General features: G+C 36.1%; 1 protein-coding gene across 2 annotated transcripts in view; it reads left to right on the top strand.

Moving 5' to 3' along the window:
* LOC142341861 (uncharacterized) overlaps positions 1-18,469 on the top strand; it is a 62,297-nt gene that overhangs the window by 28,593 nt on the left and 15,235 nt on the right. For both annotated transcript variants that reach the window (XM_075393129.1, XM_075393130.1), the window contains 3 exons: positions 10,525-10,761; positions 14,175-14,419; positions 15,478-15,832. In XM_075393129.1, the coding sequence (XP_075249244.1) occupies positions 10,525-10,761; positions 14,175-14,419; positions 15,478-15,832 (837 nt within the window). The remainder of the gene's footprint in view (positions 1-10,524; positions 10,762-14,174; positions 14,420-15,477; positions 15,833-18,469) is intronic.

Genomic DNA, 18,469 nt, shown 5'->3' with positions numbered 1-18,469 from the left:
TATCCGTTGGGGTTTATTTCCCTTATCTAAAAATTTGGGTTTTTTTCTTTGCGGGTTTATTTCCTAGATCCGAATACATAATCTTTATTTTCATATTCTTATTCCTGAATAAGAAGCTAATTAAAGCCGAGGCTGAAGAAAAGCATTTTTGCCGTTGCTGCTGAAAAGAAGTCTTTTTTTCTTAAAAGCATAATTTTGCGTTATCATTCTAGAAATTCAATAAGAAGAAGTTCTCGGTTGATGTTTTCTAAATGCCTATGCACACGTAATCATTCAAATACATATATAAGTTTAAACATAAACAAGTGAGAGATGCCTAAGTCAGCGGGGGCTGAAGAGATTACAGATTTTCTTTACTGAACTAACTTTAGCATCAGCGCCGTTAAAATTTACCGAAATGTTGCTGATCTGTGTTACCTAGTACATATCAAAAAATAAAATTCAAAAAGTTGACTTACAAATACCAAAAAGAACGCCTAGATCATTGAATCGTTTTTGTTTGTAAGCTGCTGAATCTTCACAATTTTGTTTTCTTTTATAGACAATTTCAATAAAAACTAAAATTTTGATAGATTCATAAATTTAATGACGGAAAAGAACTATTTTGTTAATTATTGGGTCCTGTAGATCAGCCACACATTGAATCCACACTTTGAACCACTCTCAAACTTTAAATTTTTGGATAGTTGACTAATGATTGAACGAGTTAATGCCTCATATAAATAACCTGGAGTTGTGACACAACTTAAAACTGACCCGGTGCACTAAAAAACTATCTAAAAAACTGGCACTGGAGCAATTGGATTCAAAATTGTCTTTTCAGAGAAATAAAATTATTTTACAAGTTAAAAGTCAAAACTGCAATCCCTCCAGTGTTTGGTGGTTCATTTAACGGTTTGAGTTACTCTCATTAGTGGTATCATCGTTACAATGGTCTACACAAAACACTTTTTTTTTATTTTTAGTGAATATTTTCTGAGGGTTTGTTCCTTACATCTGGGATTAAATAAAAGGTGGATTCGCATGCTAAAAAGCATATTTTTTCCGTGGCGTCTGAAATCTACTGCAACATATTTACATTTCGCTTTTAACAAAAATACATTGAACAGTATTTACCCATTAGTCCCTAAAAAGCATACAAAGCTCAAAAATACAACAAAGTCATCCACTTGATTCAGAAATCTGCCGAAAAATTTCAGTGACACCAACACTTGCTTCAACAACTCGAGCACTTTTTTCAAAAAAAGTTATGTCATGTGGGAGAACAATACAATTAACAAAAATTGATTCGGATTTTCGGAAAACAAATCGTCGAATGATGCTGTCATATCGTTAAAAAACTTGACAAACATATGGAACATAACTTAACCGTGATCAGTATTTTTTAGTTTTATCAAAAGCAATACTCTCAATTTAAAAAAAAATTTAAAATATAATGCGAGGATTTTTTATTCGATCTAAAAATATAAAATATAATAATCTAATAAAAAACTATGTGTTCAAAACAGAATAAAAAATTTCAGGATGGGTTCTAATTAACCGTGGAGTTCATCAGGGAAAAGCGTAATTTTATGTACTGTATATTGACAATTTCTCGAGAAAAAAGAAATTGAAAAAATTTTAAAACTCGAACAAAACAAATGCTTTATAGCTCACTCAAAATCAAATTGGGACCCTCTAAAAAAACTATAAATATTTTTCCAAAAAATTGATTACATATGAGAGACCAATTCACAAAAAGACCAATCGTCAATCGTCATTCAAGAATTTAAGTATAATCGAAAAATCAAAAACCGAAGGATATTTGCAGTTATCTAAGCTTTATAACTCACAATAAAATGCAAATTGATACAGAGCTAGCAAAATAAAGTTGACAGCAATTGGAATAGCTATTAAATATTTAGTAAAATGCTTAATACTTTTGATACTTAATTCTACTTGGAGATAAAAAAATTTTGTCGAATTCTTTTTTAAGATCACTTATCATTTAAGTATATTTTAATTCAGTTAAGCACAATACAGAAAGCAGTCAAATACCCGAAAATGTGTCTTCAGAAATCTTGGTGAATGTTAGATGGGGAAATTTAAGGGTCAAATTGATTAAATAGCGGGAACGTATTAAAATAGATAGACACTTTTGGAAAAATAAAAAACGCTGATGAATTGAGATTCATAAACTCTGGATCCGTTGTATTGATAACCACCGTTATGTTAACCAAGTTAATTGTCATTTGAAAGACAAGTTAATGGTTGTAGAGCTGATTTCGTCTTGTATATTAGACAAAAATGTACAGCAACTCTGTTTTTGTAGCGACTGGATTGAAGCAATGGTTATCGGAAGTTTTTTTCAATTGCAGTTTTTTTGTGACTACATTGTATATATTTTTTCGCGCTGAGTTTTTGTACTTCAACCGCGGAAACAAGAAACAGGATATCGTGTTATACTCTGCCTTATTAAAATTAAAGTATGTACAATCAAGTTTAGTCAATTTAAAAGGCATCAATAAGTAAAACAGAGAATTCGATTTCGAATTGAGTTTATGCTCTTGTTTTTAAAGTTTTTCCTTTAAAACCCATTGATTGCTCTTGTTGCTGGAAGCCAATTCAAGCGCCGGGAAGGGTTTCTGCTGGCTCTGCTTGCTTTCATTCTTTTTCTTGGTATTCTTGGCTAGCCCTGTTAAAGTTGATTTGCTCGTCGATTTTCCATGCATGGTAAGATTTCAATAGTTTGTTCTTATTCAAGGGAGAAAAAAGTTTTAAATTAAGATTAATAATTCGTGAAGTAAAAAAATATTGAGTGAAGGAAGAGTAAATAATAAAAGAAAACAAAAAAAAATATAAATGAAAGAAAATAGGGCTGTGCTTGTGGTGGGGATTGAATTACTGCGCCCCGTTTGATCAAAGTATTAGATGACTGCGCTAAAACTTGCTGTTTTAGTCATAAAAGTGCAATTCTGTTCATGAAGGCAAGCGTTAAGACGCGCTAAAATCAATTGAGAGAAGGTAAGAAAAAGTGCACTTGAAACAGTTAATAACGTAGCTTTAAAAAATTAAAGCATTGAGATGAATGAAATAAAGTTACGACAGAAGAATAAAAAGCGGTAAAAAGTGCTATGTTAACCGAAACCTTAAAACAACTGAAGCAAACCGCGCATAGCGCTATATTATGTTATTATTTGTACAACTGTAACCTAGTTTTGATAAAAATATCAGTGGATTGAATGTAAAAAATAAGAACGTCTTCTTGGTTTATAATGGTGCTACTCAATTAAAATTTATCAGTAGATAAAAGCTGTGTAAAATGCTAGTGTTTTTCTTGTGTTTCTCACAGCTATGCCCCGAATTTACTAGGAGAGAGGCTAGCTTAGCTGAAGGGTTAGGACGTTGTTTGTTTAATTTTACCCCGAATTAATTAAACCAGCGGCTGGCAATAAGTCGTTGGTTTGTTGCTGTTCTACAGTATAGGAACTGGAATTTAAATGAGAGAAATAAAAATAAAAAAGGAGCGTGTAAGCTGTTGCTCTGACTCGAACCATCCTCCAGAGCTTCATTCGGTTCGTTCCAATATCGTTGATTGCTCACTCAATGTTTTCTGATTGTTGTCGATGTTGGGATTGTTTTCTGATTGTTTATTCGTTATTTGTACCTGTGGAAATCTTTTCGAAATTAAATGTAAAGAGCTTAAGCAGGACAGATGGTCCAGTGTGTTTTGATAACTGTTTCTCGGATGTTGTCTTTTTTCTGAAAGAGTTCAAGTATTGATCTTGTTTTGTTTCGCGCGTTCCAGGCACTCATTTATCAATCTGTTCCGAATGTCCCTTACAACAGGTATATTTGACTCTTCATGGAGTTTTTTGACACTGTACCAGCGTGGTTTCCTCATACAAAACCTTAATGTTCTATTTTGAGTCATTTGTTTGTTGTTGATAATTGAATAAGATTGGTCAATCCAGCAGGCATTCGCATAGAGAAATAGAGGTCGAACCCTTGATTTCTACCAAGTCAGCAAGCAGTCTTCGTCAAAGTTGATCTTACTGAGCCACCATAGTTGGTAAAATTTTTTTGTTTGCTCTTGTCACCAAAATTTTTGCAGGGTTCGTTCCACTGTGTATGCGGGGTAAAGTTTACGCCGTGAAATTTGATTGAGTTTTTGCCTTCATTTCGTGTGCCCTGAGGTACGCCAGCTAGTGTTGAAAGTGTGCTACTATTTGAGTTATTAATTTTCACGAAGATACTTCTCTGAGAGAGGAAAGAGTTATCCCATTTTATCACAGGTTGATGCACACCAATTTTGTGCAGTTGGTTTTGAATTCCTAGTCTCTACACTGCATCAAACGCTTTTCCGATATCTAGGCAGACAAATCCCGCAATTTCGGACCATTGAAATAACGCTGTTACCTGCTGAGTAAGTCTGAGCAAAATATCAGTTGTGCAGCGGTCCTTTCTATACGAACTTTGCGTTTCATTGAAGACACCATTGTTTTCACAGTGCGTTAGGACATTATTCTTTACTGCAGTTTCGCAAATTTTGCAATGCAATTTGTTAGCCTGATTGCTTGATATTTTTCTGCAACTTTTTTGTTTTTATTTGCTTTTATAATATTTTGACTTGTGACTCTTTCCATGTTGTTGGAATATAAGAACTGTTAATTGAGCTAGTTAGCAGAAGACAAATACATGCTTTGAGGCTTTTAGGTAACCTTTTTAGGATGTTATAGCTGATTTTGTCTGGTTTTGGACTTGATCTACTTGTTTTGTTCCGAATTTCTTCATTTTGGTCTAATTTTATGGCACAATAGATATTTGGTTCGATATTTTGTTATTAAAGAATTCTTTTTGTCTCCTTTTCGACACTTTCGAAGTGCTCATTTAGTTCCTAGCTTTCGTATGTATGATTTTATATTGTATCTGATAGAAAAATTTTAAAAATTTCACATTTCTCAGTGTCTATTGTTGCTCTGAGTTGTTTATATAAGACTCCAACGCTTTGTTCAGTTTTTGGATCACCAGATAATGCTTTAACTGCTCTCTGAAAGCTTTTGCTCCTGCTATTTTGATCACTTGCGATCAGTTTGGATAAATTGATTTTTTCCGATCGTGTCATGGACCTCTTTTTTCTCTTTGGAGGAAATTTGTTTTCTTTTTCAGGGATTTGTACTTTTCTCCGTTTGTTCTTTTCAGCTCTTCTTCTTTCTTCTTTTCGCGGATAAGTTTTATAGTTTCATGTCAAAAGGGAAAACTTTTTTGCAGGATATACGACTCCTGTAGCGAGCTTTGATTTATCTGTTCAAATACTTCATTGAATTGATTCAGTTCTTCTGCTTCTGGATATACTGGTGGCTAGAGCACAGAGTTTTCATATTCTTTTCTGCTAATCTGGTTGAATTTTTTAAAGATAATTTTTGCCTTCAAATCAAATCTTTTCTGAATTACTATATTCAAGGATGTAATGGTTGAGCTGTGGTTACTACCAAAGTCGTCGGAAACAAAAAATGTCAAAGAATTTGAAGACTGATTGATCGGTGAAGTGTAGATCAAGCGTATTTCGACAGTCTTCTTGACGTGATCGATATGTGTGAAAATCATTATTTAGAAGCTTAAAAGTCCCAGTTTCAGCCGTTTCGAGAACTTTTTCACCATTGTCACTGTTATATGTGGAATTCAGCTCTTGATTTGGAGCGTTGAAGCCTCCGCAACTAGAAACGTTTCTCGTTTCAGTTTCAGAAATTTCTGACAGGTTTGAATCGCGACCTGGTGAGTTGTAAAGAGCTATAACCCAGAGATTACCTAAAACAGGTACTTCAGACCATGCTTTTTTTATTTTGAAAACTTCCCCGTTCATTTCTATCAAATTTTTGCAGGTTTAACTTCAATTATTGTCGTTCCCTTCTTTGCTAAAATAATTGAGCCATGTGACTTAGTTCCTTTTGTTTCAGGCCTACGAATTGATCATCGGTGAGATTTTTTTATTATTCCAACTCAGGCACACAATAACGATGTCGTTTTCCTTCAAAAAAACGATAAGGTCTGATATTTTGCTAGATAAGCCTCGGCATTTCCATTGCATAGTTTTGATTTCATCCATGTCGGCTGAATTGATGGCTGTTTGTTAAAACTTTTTGCGTTGGAACAATTGCAGAATTATTATTAGCATTATTGTAGCTGCCATGTACTTTTTGACCTGCTATATTTTTACCAAAATTTCTGCGTGAATTAATACTGACAACATTGATTATATCACTGTAAGATATTGTATTGAAGGTTGATCGGATTTGGCTGAGTACTTCAGCAATCAGAACAATTATGTTTATCGCAGTGATAAATGAATTTGGGTTTAACATTTCGGGTTGTTGCGACTGCTGAGTACTTGATATCTTGTTTTCACTTTTTTGCTTCAACAACTGCGTTTTGATAGGAAGAACATCCTTTGTACACAGATGCGTGCGATCCACCACAATTAGCACACTTGGCTTTTTCATTTGATTCGGTGCATTGCTTTGCTGTGTGCTGGCCTGTGCATCACAGGCAACGCTGCTCATTTTTACACTCATTGGCGGATTTTGCATATTTCTGACACACTTGAAGCTTTGTTTAAAAGGAGACAAATATATGCTTTGAGGATCTTAGGAAACCTCTCAGGATGTCATAGCCGATTTTGTCTGGTTCTGGACTTGATCTACTTGTTTGATTCAGAATTTCATCATATTAGTCTTTTTTTATAACGCAATAGATATTTGGTTCAATATTTTGGTATTAGAGAATTTTTTTGTCTTCTTTTCGACTCTCTCGAAGTGATCATTTTGTTCCTAGCTTTCGTATTTATGATCTTTTATTGTATCTGGTAGAGGAGTTTTGAAAATTTTGCATTTTTCAGTGTCTGTTGTTGCTCTGAGTTGTTTATATGAGACTCCAACGCTTTGTTCAGTTTCTTTTCGTTTTTGTGGATCACAACATAATGCTTTGACTGCTCTCTGAAAGCTTTTGCTCCCGCTATTTTGATCACTTGCGATCAGTTTTGATAAATTGATTTTTTCCGATCGTGTCATGGACCTCTTTTTTCTCTTTGGAGGAAATTTGTTTTCTTTTTCAGGGATTTGTACTTTTCTCCGTTTGTTCTTTTCAGCTCTTCTTCTTTCTTCTTTTCGCGGATAAGTTTTATAGTTTCATGTCCAAAAGGAAATCTTTGCAGGATATACGACTTCTGTAGCGAGCTTTGAATGATCTGTACAAGTACTATATTGAATTGATTCAGTTCTTCTGCTTCTGGATAGACTGGTGGATAGAGCACAGAGTTTTCATATTCTTGTCTGACAATCTGGTAGAATTTTTTGATGTTAATTTTTGCCTTCAAATCAAATCCGTTCTGAAATACTATATTCAAGATTGTAATGGTTGAGCCGTGGTAACTACCAAAGTCATCGAAAATATAAAATGTGTCAAAGAAGTTGAAGACTGATTGATCGATGAAGTGTAGATCAAGCATATTTCGAAAGTGTTCTTGATGTGATTGATATGTATGAAAACCATTATTCAGAAGCTTAAAAGTCCCAGTTTCAACCGTTTCGAGAACTTTTTCACCATTGTCAGTGTTATATGTGGTATTCAGCTCTTGATTCGGAGCGTTGAAACCTCCGCAGCTAAAAATGTTTTTCGTTTGAGTTTCAAAAATTTCTTAGAGGTTTAAATCGTGACCTGGTGAGTTGTAAAGAGCTATAACTCAGAGATGACCTAAAACAGGTTCTTCAGACCGTGCTTTTATTATGTTGAAAACTGCCCCGTTCATTTCTATCAAATTTTTCAGGTTTAACTTCAATTATTGTCGTTCCCTTCTTTGCTAAAATCATAGAGCCATGTGACTTAGTTCCATTTGTTTCTGGGACTACGAAATGATCATCGCTGAGATTTTCATTATGCCAACTCTTGACTTCATTCAAGCACACAATATCAATGTCGTTTTCCTTCAAAAAAACGAGAAGTTCTGATATTTTGCTAGATAAACCTCGGCAGTTCCATTGCATAATTTTTTTTATCCATGTCGGCTGAATTGATGGGTGTTTGTTGAAGTTTTTTAAGTCGGAACAATCGCGAAATTGTTATTAGCATTACTGATGCTGTCATATACTTTTTTTACCTTCTATATTATCACCCAAAATTCTGCCTGCACTAATACTGACAACAGTGATCTTATCACTGTAAGACATTGTATTGAAGGTTGATCAGATTTGGCTGAGTACTTCAGCAATCAGAACACTTATGTTTATCGCAGAGACAAATGAGTTTGGGTTTCACATTTCGGGTTGTTGGTACTCTTCAGTACTTGATATCTTGTTTTCTCTTTGTTGCTTCAGCAACTGCGTTTTGATAGGAAGAACATCCTTTGTACACAGATGCGTGCGATCCACCACACTCAGCACACTTGGCTTTTTCTTTTGATTCGGTGCATTGCTTTTCTGTGTGCTGGCCTGTGCATCACAGGCAACGCTGCTCACTTGAAGCATTGTTTAACATGTGGTGGCTCTTTTCTTGGTTCACATCTGTGGATCAGCCAACCAATCTTTACACAGTGAATCTGCTCTTAATCTGATAAGCCTTGTAGGTTTTCCACTCGCTCGGCTTAAAATCCTTGACGCTTTTATTACATTCTTTCCGTTATTGCTCATCCGTTAGTTCCTCTTTTATTTCATCTTCTTGGATGCTGTGATGCGCATGACATAACAAAGCTTGGTTTGAACTTGGCTTTTGGCAGTGTAATTCCTGCGTTTACATTTGCGTTTGGGAATACTTGCTGCAGCTTTATACTTGACATGAGACTATTTCCGGAGGTAGCAATTCTCTAATTCGTTGTATTTTCAGTTGTGGGATCTTTGTCTTCATAGCTCAGGCAAATTGCATTTGAGTGTATATCGGATTCATTGTTATAACTATTGGTCTCATTGGCTCTGATATCGAATTCCTCTCGTTTTGATTTCGAAAACGTTTACGTTTGTTTTGAACTAGATTCAAATTTTTTTCATCAGGTGAAGTATTATCAGCGGTTGCTCTATTTTCTGATAGAAGAGCGCTCAGCTGGCTCATTTTGGCCAAGGTACCATTTTGGCCAAGGCGAAGGCTAATGCTTAGCAAAGCGACGGAGATGTGAATTTAAAACAACTTGTAAAGAGTGAAAACTAAGTTAAAAAGCCAATTTGAAAAATCAGGGTTTTAAATCTTTAGCAACTTTTAGTGAAAAATCTCTTTTTATAAAAGACTCACTCCCAAAGGACTTTCCTGCACAAAATGGATTACTTGCTTGTGAGTTTCCTATCACACTTTGAGGTACTGATTCGAAAGTGACATTAATAGCGTCATCATGGACAACAATTATGCTAATTCTATGCCTTCTATATCGTTCTGTTCTATGCGCTAATTCTATTTCTTTCTATTCTATGCTTTTCTCGAGCATCGCTATTTTCCATCTATAAATGACTGCTTATAGATGCATAGTTTGTTTTCTAATTGCGGATCCAGAAAAATTGTTGCTAAAAGCATTTTCGTTACTCATCACTTGTAGTTGATATCTTAAAAGAATATCTTAACAGGATAGGTGATATCTTGAACGAATCTTTATTTCTTTGATACATGGCGAATGTCCAAAAATGGTTATACATATTCTACTCGGTCCGCACTTTCAGTGACCCATGTCTTAAGAATAGTTCTGAGCGTTTGTGGAAACCAGTGACACTACGCTAATTTAGTTCAAATTTCCTGCAAAGTTGTTTATATGTGTCCCCATTTTTGACAACTACTTTCCACACTTTAAGTAACTCCTTTTCACTTCACCCATTATCACTGTTACAGTGTCTAATAACTGAAATGAAAGAAAGCCTAAGTGATTATCAATATCATAAATTTCGCTCTCGACACTATCATTGGATTAAAAATACAAAAAGCGGTTTTACTGTTTTATTGTGGTTATTGTTCACCAATTAGGCTTTCTTTCATTTCAGTGCAAGGATCGTATTAGTAAATACGTTATGATTTCTATGACATCATATATGATCCTTGTATGGAACCAAGGAAGCGGCGACCCGGGAATTACCCATAGCACTGCTCAGCAGAACAATTGATTCGCGCTGAATTTGGTCTCAATTATTTACCAATAAAATTCGGCAATAATGTTTTAGGCTAATTACAAGCTCAAAATGGTGAATTTTTAGGATGTGTTTGGTTTTGCATCCCCCAGTGTTTTTTGCGTCCCCAGTTACAAATTATATGTTGCTTGATAGCACGTTACGTTGTGAATAATAGCACGTGATATAAGTTTTCGCGATATAAGTTACTTTTTTCCCACTGTTTGTGTAACTAAGTGCCGTTGTTGAAAAATTATATGAAGCGTGAAAAGTGGGGAAATGCTTTTTTTGCAATTATTTAAAAAAAATTAAATTTCCCCTCGGTCATTAACATTTTTTGTTTAGTAATTGATAATGATGCACTTCTCGGCAACTTGTACCAATTTTGTTTCACTAGTAACCTTGCCTATTTCAGGCTCTTCTTTAGCAGCATCTTCAACAAGTACTCCTTTGTGGCATCTCAGACAAGCTGGCAATAAAACCAGACATTTCAACAGTCTGGCCAGACATGAAGTTGAAGATAAGGAAGATGAGAAAGAGCAGCAACTTGATCTGGAGGCGGAGATGAAGGGGGAGATGGAGGGGGAGGGGGAGGGGGAATCGTTTCACTCGGCTGTTTCTACTGGAGTGATGAACAGCAGTCAGTCTATAGGCAACTGTTTCTTCTTGCCCCGTGGACAAAATTTTTGCTTTGGTTAACATAAGTGACTAAACTAAAACGGTTTTTGTAGCCTGGTAAAAGATGGTACTGGTTATTACAACAAACAATGTAAATAATCTAGCAGCGTCTTTTCCTGCACAGTGTAAAGTTACCGAAGCAATTTCACGAGAAATTGCTTGTCTCCGTACAAATCAGGTAAATTACTTGCAGACACCTATGATTACGATCTGCATTTAGATGTTAACTATTTAGATGCAATATTATAGCTGAGAAGCTGTAAGCTAAGCGTATATTGCAGTGCTCTTGGTTTTTACAACTCAAAGTGGAGTATTGGTATTATGCAGATTTTTATTTTGGCTGAAGCAAGATTTTTATGACTTCAATTTTGATTTTTTGATTTCAGACATTAGCTTCTGTTTTGAAACGTCAACTAATGCTTCAAATGTTGAACCTTAACAGTTGCTTAATTTCTACAATGTAGCAATTGGGAACTGCTTGTAATCATATTCAATGTGAAAAGGTCATTTCCAGAAACGTTCTTCCCAAAACAGTCCATCCAACCTATCCAAAGTAAACCCCTACACTCCACCTACCCACCACACCCCTTACCTACCCCACCGACCACATATCCCCTGTCTACCACCGACCCGTACCACCCATCTGCCCCACAGCCTAGCTATTCCTCCAAACCCACCAAATGGCACCCAACCCCAGTCAACCCCAGCCCCACCCTTCCCTGCACAACTGCCCACCCACACATACCTACCCCCTCCTCCGGCTCCCACCCTCGCCTAACCATACTACCAAACTGGAAACTGTGTCTGCATTTTTTTCAAAACATTTTCTATAGTTTTATATGGCAATAAACTTTGTTTTTTGTTATTACTCTTTTTTCTTTGGTATTTCTGATTCAAGTAAAGTTATTTTAGAGTTCATATTAACGAATCTTCGATTCGTTTCCGGTTTTCTATTGGCTTTGTTAATAGTAATGAAAGTACTATTTGTTAGGCGGCGTTTTGATATAATAGCAAAAGTAAGTTAATTGCCGTGTGAACTATTTTTTTTCTTAGCTACTGATGTTTTGATCATGCGCTGCGTTGAACGAATGATCTTTTGAATTTCGACTCTGAAAAGAGTTTTCGAGAAAATGGTGCATAAAGATAACCATTCTCGGCCGGTTTGTCGTACTTTTGGATAAATTTTTTTCTTTAGTTTGATTTAATTACAGTTTTGTGATTGAGCCTGCGTTAGCAACCACCTAAAATTCATACAACAATGTTTTTACGGCCAAATAAAGTCTTTCGAATGAAAACTTTGCTCATGGTTTTCAGTTTTTATATTCAATTTTTAGCTTTTATCAATTATTTCGTTTTGGGGATCTTTGGATGAACTTTTTTTGTAATCAGTGTAAATGGCAACATAGCTTTGACACTTCATACGCTGACTGCTTTCTTTTATATGAGGTGTTTCTTTGTAAATTCGTACAAAATCTAGTAAGAGCGGCAATTTTTTCCATTCTTTTGAAATTATTTTGTAGCTTGGTTAATGGGCTCTCTGTGCATCGTATTGGGTTTTTGTTTTGTGTTTGGTTTTTTTGTGAGGTGATCGAAATTCAAAGAAAACTTGTTTAATGATTGTTTTTTTTTCACTGACAATTTTGTGTAAATATTTCATTAGTAATAGTATCGTTTATGAAACTCTGTTTTCACTTTTCAGTTCTGAGAGTAGGAATTAACTGAACCTCCAGTGCTGAATAATGCATTATACTCGTTTTCGACTTAAATTTTTTTAAATTGACTTGGAACGTTTCAAATTTTGAAGATTCATGCTACATTAGTTACGTTACAAGCTACTTTTGAGCTGCGTTTTCTGTGATTTGTCAATTTCTTGTTGCATTCATATTTTTTTGACTAAATGATGCTCTGAGAATTATGGGAATAACTATTATAATTTTGAGTACTATTTGAATTGGTTGAGTTTTTCTGCAAAATGTTTTTGCTAATGATTGATTTTTTCTTATGCACTTCTCTTTTCGTTGTCCTGTTGGAATTAATTTTTTCAATTTTTTTTTCAATTTATCAAAGAAATCTCTAAAAGGAGACAATTTTGTTAATTGTCTGGAAATGTTATGGTGCCAAAAACAGACATTATTGTTCAACTGAGACCTAAATACTAACTATGGTGTCTTTTTTAATTCAGTTCAATCTTCAAAAAAGTTTTCTGTCTGCAATGTTTGTTTTTGGTTGGAGAGTTAAGAAAACATGTTCTTTTGTGACAAATTACAACCCCGTAAATTTTTGGAGCTTATCTTAAAATTCAGATATTTTAGTTAAATAAACGTGTTTCTATTAATACAAGGTTTTGCCGATTCAAGATTTCTATTTTCGACTTAAGATTTAGGCTTGAGTATCTCTATTGTTTCGTAACTGAAAGATGTCATAGTTGTTTTGTTTGATTGCATTATTGATACCAATGCTCAAATTTTTCTTGTCACGATAAGAGTTAAATTTTCACATCTCTTAGTTGACTCTCGTAAAAAAGTTTTGTTTTCATACTTTTGTTTGACTTTTGAATGACCTTTTCAGGCTTGGTTTTTTGCTTTTTTGTACTTTGGACTCGCTATGAGTGCTTCTGATGAGTGATTAAGGTCAATAACTCATATAGGGAGGCCACGCGCTCAAACTTTTGCAAGGTCAAAAATTTTTGCACTCAGAAAAGTTCACTTGGATACGCACTCACTCTGAAATAATTTTCCTCATTTTTGCATTTTGAAAATTAAAGTTTATTTTGAATTTGTTTCAGCTGAAATTGAACAAGCCATATGAATTCATTGCTGAAAATTGTTGATTTTTTATAAAACGGAAGGGCTAATTTTTCAATTAATTTCTATATCTGTTTTTGTCTGTATTTTACCTCAAGCAAGTATCGGTTTCACAGATATTCCGGCAATCTGCCAGCTATGTTAACAATTTTTTGTGTCTGAACAGTCGCAGCGGAACAACCTTAGCCTTTGGAAACCGTAGTTAACACAGCCTTGCCAGCTGTCATCATCAACATAACGGCACAATTAAGAATATACTTAAATTATACTGAAAAGTATTAAAAAAAATAACTTGAACCAGACTGGGGTCAGACTTTAGAAATTGGTGATTACAAAATTTGGCTAGAGTGCCGTAGAAACCTTATTACGGCCTTATACACCGCCATACAAAGTTTCGAAAGCTTTCTACATCAACCTTATAAGTCTTAGAAGTTTACAAGGTTTCGTCTAAGTTGGGCAACCAGCGATTACTTCACAGGGATAATTTACCATCTAAGGCACGAGTTGATATTTTATGAGGGTGCTCGATTTTTATTTTTTTTTAAAAAAGAAAACACGAAGTAAGAAACAGTTTTGTCAATAGCTTTACCTACTCAAGATACTGTAATCGAAGATGAACAGTTAAGTGAACAAGTCCTTCACACGATGGAGGAGCCCAAAATCCTTTCCCACCGGGCAACGTCAGCATGTGAACAAGAGGAGGAAAGGGAAGAAACAAGTAAGAGGGATAAAAGCGTGGATATGACAGGAGAAGATGAGTCAATTGAGTATAGTGAAGTGACCATGTCTACAGATACTGAGAGGGACGATACAGCAAATACATCGCAGGTTAAATAATTGGAAAAATAGGCCTCGAAATGGCGAGGAATGTATTCTGAAAACCATGTAGAAAATAAAACAAGATGAAAGCTTGATAAACAATAAAACGTGCACAAAAAAACCACAATAAAAAAAGCGAATTTTTGTGCAAACACTGTTTTCTCACTCTACCTGAAAATTATACTGAATTGAAAAATATTCACGACACAAAATCATTCGCTTTTTGCTCCGCTTCCTGTTTCGGCGTGACCAAAATCGTCACTTCAATTTTGACTTTAAAAATCATGGAAATTCGTGACGAGATCTTGCAAAGACGGCGCCATATAATGCAACACAATTTCTTTGAATTAACAGAAGAGAAGAGAACAGGAACTGTTTGTACCCCTCCTCCCTCAGGACGCATTATTTTTGTTTCAATAACCTTATTCGTGATTTTGCAGAGATAATGGTCAATAGTGTCTAATCAGAAGTGTGACTAATTAGAGATTACATAAAAGTATGGAATGGTGTACAAAATTCGAGCACCCGAGACCACACTAGGTTCTGCAAATTCACAATTTTTTGTCCGGGGAACACTCTAAAACTGTCTTGCATGGTGAATGATTATACACAATTTTGACCTAAACTGTTTGACATTGCGCCACAATTATATTCCAACACAGCGTATGCTTATTTCAATTTCGACAGAACATAAAAAAGTTACATGAGAACTCATATGATGCTTAATAAAAAATCCATTATTTTATAACCAATTTCTCATGTGAAAACGAACATACAATAAAAAGCCGCATTTGCGCAAAAAATCGTCTAATTTTGCACAATTTTCTCGGGTTGAACTTTTAATTGGTTAAAAATACACGATTTTTTGAATCTTTTCCATTGCCCCCCCCCCCCCCCCAGTACGTTGTGCGCCCCTCCAGTTGCGCAGAGCAAGTGCCATGACAAAGTAGCAAAAATATAGCACGTGCGTCGGGTGTGTGTGTGTGTGGGGGGGGGGGGGTACAATTACTGGGTACCAACTCAGATGGGGGTACACTTTCTTTAGGCACATACTATCGCTGCTTTAGGCCGAAGGTGCTCCGAAACGCGTTGTGCGAAACGAGATGACGTCACCAGACTTAGAAGACGAGGAATTGACCTCGAATGACAAAAGCAGTTCGGATGAGTACACGAGTACAGTCAATACCACCCCCAATACCACCAGACATCTCTCAGAAGATGAAGGGGAGGAGGAAGAGAGGAAAAAGGAGGCTGCAGAGAGGGCTGAACAAGAGTATGTTCAACTGGACTGGTACCAGTTCCCAAATCTGGTCGAGTACACCTTCAAGGTCATTCTGTGTGGGGATGCTTCAGTTGGGAAGACATCATTCCTCAATCAACTGTGTTTGAGAGAGTTCAGGGAATCCACCATTGCCACAATAGGTTAAAAATATGGCCCTGAATCATCGTTAAATTGTGGGTTTTTCCCGTTTGTGTCACCCCCCCCCCCTCCCTCCAGATTAGTGGGTGCATATTATTTGTACTCCCAGACGCACGTGCCATATTTTTACATAATGATTACCATGTGCTCTGTAACGGGGGAGGACCTTATGAATATTCGATATGAGCTATTATCCATTCTCTTTCACTTTCAGTTTGAAATCAGAAACTAAAAAATAAATATAATGAAAGTCAGCCATTATGCCATCGTTTACTGGGACAGTGAGTTGACTTTTGAAAAGACCAAAGGGATCAAAATTGGTTATGAAAAGACTTTGTGGTGAATTTAGAAGTGTGCTTTTTATCATGTTTTTTTACATGAAATAAAAGCTCAATTAAAAGATGGTTGGGTAACATAATCTTTGACCATTTCAATAACTCATGCTATTAGTTTTCAGTTCAAAGTCATAATCCAAATTTTGAATCACAGCAACTCTCAGATTATTGGCCCCTCGTCATTCTCATGTTAATTTACTATTTTAATCTAAATCCACACAAACGGGTTTCCAATTGGATTAGAGAAAGAACACATGCAATCGAGTTTTCAATTGGAATACTGAAGCCCACACAATCGGGTTATCAACTAGATATTTAACATTGGAGACGCCTCGCTTTTGTTTAAAAGTCGCGAGACATAATGATGCTTCTTTTGCTTGCTACTGGCTCATGGGTCTGCACTTCTTGCTATCAACATTATAGCGGTTCCTTGCATCAGTGTGACTGAAACCGATTGAGCAAGCCCGTTGAAAGCAACTGACAAACCAGCTGAGTAAAAACATCTGTTGTCAGTGAGAAGAGCTAATCGTTTTAAAGTCTTTGTCACAAATATAGAGAGTCCACCAAATGATTCAAAAACCATAGTAAAGAATTGAACATCTATGTTGGCACGTTGTTGGGAATATTGCTCAAACCAGACTTCCGCGCCGCATTTGTGATACTAGGTGGCCGTGGGGAAGAAATGGTTACACCCAGAGCCTCTGGCTCTTCCACAGACCAAACAAAGTAAATACACACCTCAAGGTTAGGGACTTTATCTCTAGTATCAAGTTTTTCTGCTCGTAAAATGGCGACAGAGTGGCGGCAAGCGGACAAAATTTTGCTCTTTAGCCGATCGTTCTCCAGAATGACATCACTCCAGCCATGGCATGTAACAGTACGATCACGGAGTGCATCTAAAGGGCTGCACAAAACTCGTTTGGCAAAAGATGGAAGCCAAGTGCCGGTATGGGGGAGCCGACGAGAACCAGGCTCCTGATTGAGAAAGAGAGAAAGAGAGAGAGTGACAATAAACGACCTTCTTCCCTTTCAGATGTTTGGTTTTCAAATAATTTATTGAGAGCAACTTCATCGAGGACTCTGTATTTCACTTTGAGTATGCTGCGATATTGACAAACCTTTTAGTTCATCCTTATTTTGGTTAGAGTGGGTTCTGTTGTCTATTTATAAGTTCTACCAATTTAGCAGACTGCGATACCGAACAAATATAGGCTGCCTTTATCAGATCAGACGGTCGTCTGACTACAGTTCCAGTGTTATTGATTGGCAAACAAGCTTGGTGTCATGAGCCATTGGACATGATTGTACCTAGTATTTTATTGAAAGGTGTCCTTTGAAGCGGGTCAGATTCTTGAAATTTTTAAAAGTGAATACACCATTTTTGGTGCACCCAAGCAACTACGTAGAATGTAGAATGCCAAGAGCACTTTGTTTTTCAAGTCAAGGTTCTCCAGTAATTTTTCGATCTTTTCAACACGCTTATGTATCGAGGAAGCAAATTCGGGGATCCAATCGCAGCCCCCTTTAGTTCAAGTCCCTCACACCACACATCACAATTTTTGAAACCACATCACAATTTTTTTCAAAGATCTAAGCCGCAAGTTTTGACTAAAACAGCCAGAATATCTAGAGTTTTGTCAAGTTTGGTCTCTCTTCCAGCAATAATACCATCGTCAAGGTACCAGAGTAAAGGGTAAGATTGGGTTTTTTTATCCAATCTCTTCTATTATGGGCCACAAGGTCAGCTGAAACAACACTGGGCCCAATGAATCTGGTTATTGCACTTCGGATTAACCAGCTACAGATTTGTTGCTGCGATGAAAGTAAATGTGCTCTGAGCAGCAAAATTTTGCAAATGATGCAAGTTTTCTTTTCAATAGAATTAAAGATGTTTTCAAATTCGATCTGTAATATTCCTGCATTTTTCGGAGTCTGCAAGTTCTCAAATGTAATTTTGATTGCGTCTATGATACCCTCAGCTCCACTTTTTTAATCCTACACCAAATTGTTTAGACGAGAACAGTTCGACCGACTCCGATTGTGATTGTTTGGCTATACAATTTGCAGCCAAGCTTCGCAACACCTCGCCCACAGCTATAAGACGCATACTCCGTTTTAATTTCCTTAAAGCAGTTAACGAAGTACTGCACAAAAATGGTGCCACTGCAACAGTGAGTTAACTTCTACTTACCCAACTAACTAGCTTTCTTATGCTTGTAATAGAATAATTAGATTGATCAGAAGCTGTGCAATTAACTGCGTGCAAAAGGTGTTTAGGGTACATTTTATAAGGGACAGCAGCTG

Source organism: Convolutriloba macropyga, chromosome 6, assembly GCF_964194025.1.
Source record: "Convolutriloba macropyga chromosome 6, txConMacr16.3, whole genome shotgun sequence".
Lineage (NCBI taxonomy): Eukaryota > Metazoa > Xenacoelomorpha > Acoela > Convolutidae > Convolutriloba > Convolutriloba macropyga.
The sequence above is the reverse complement of the archived record's forward strand: the minus strand, read 5'-3'. Positions and strand labels throughout refer to the sequence as shown.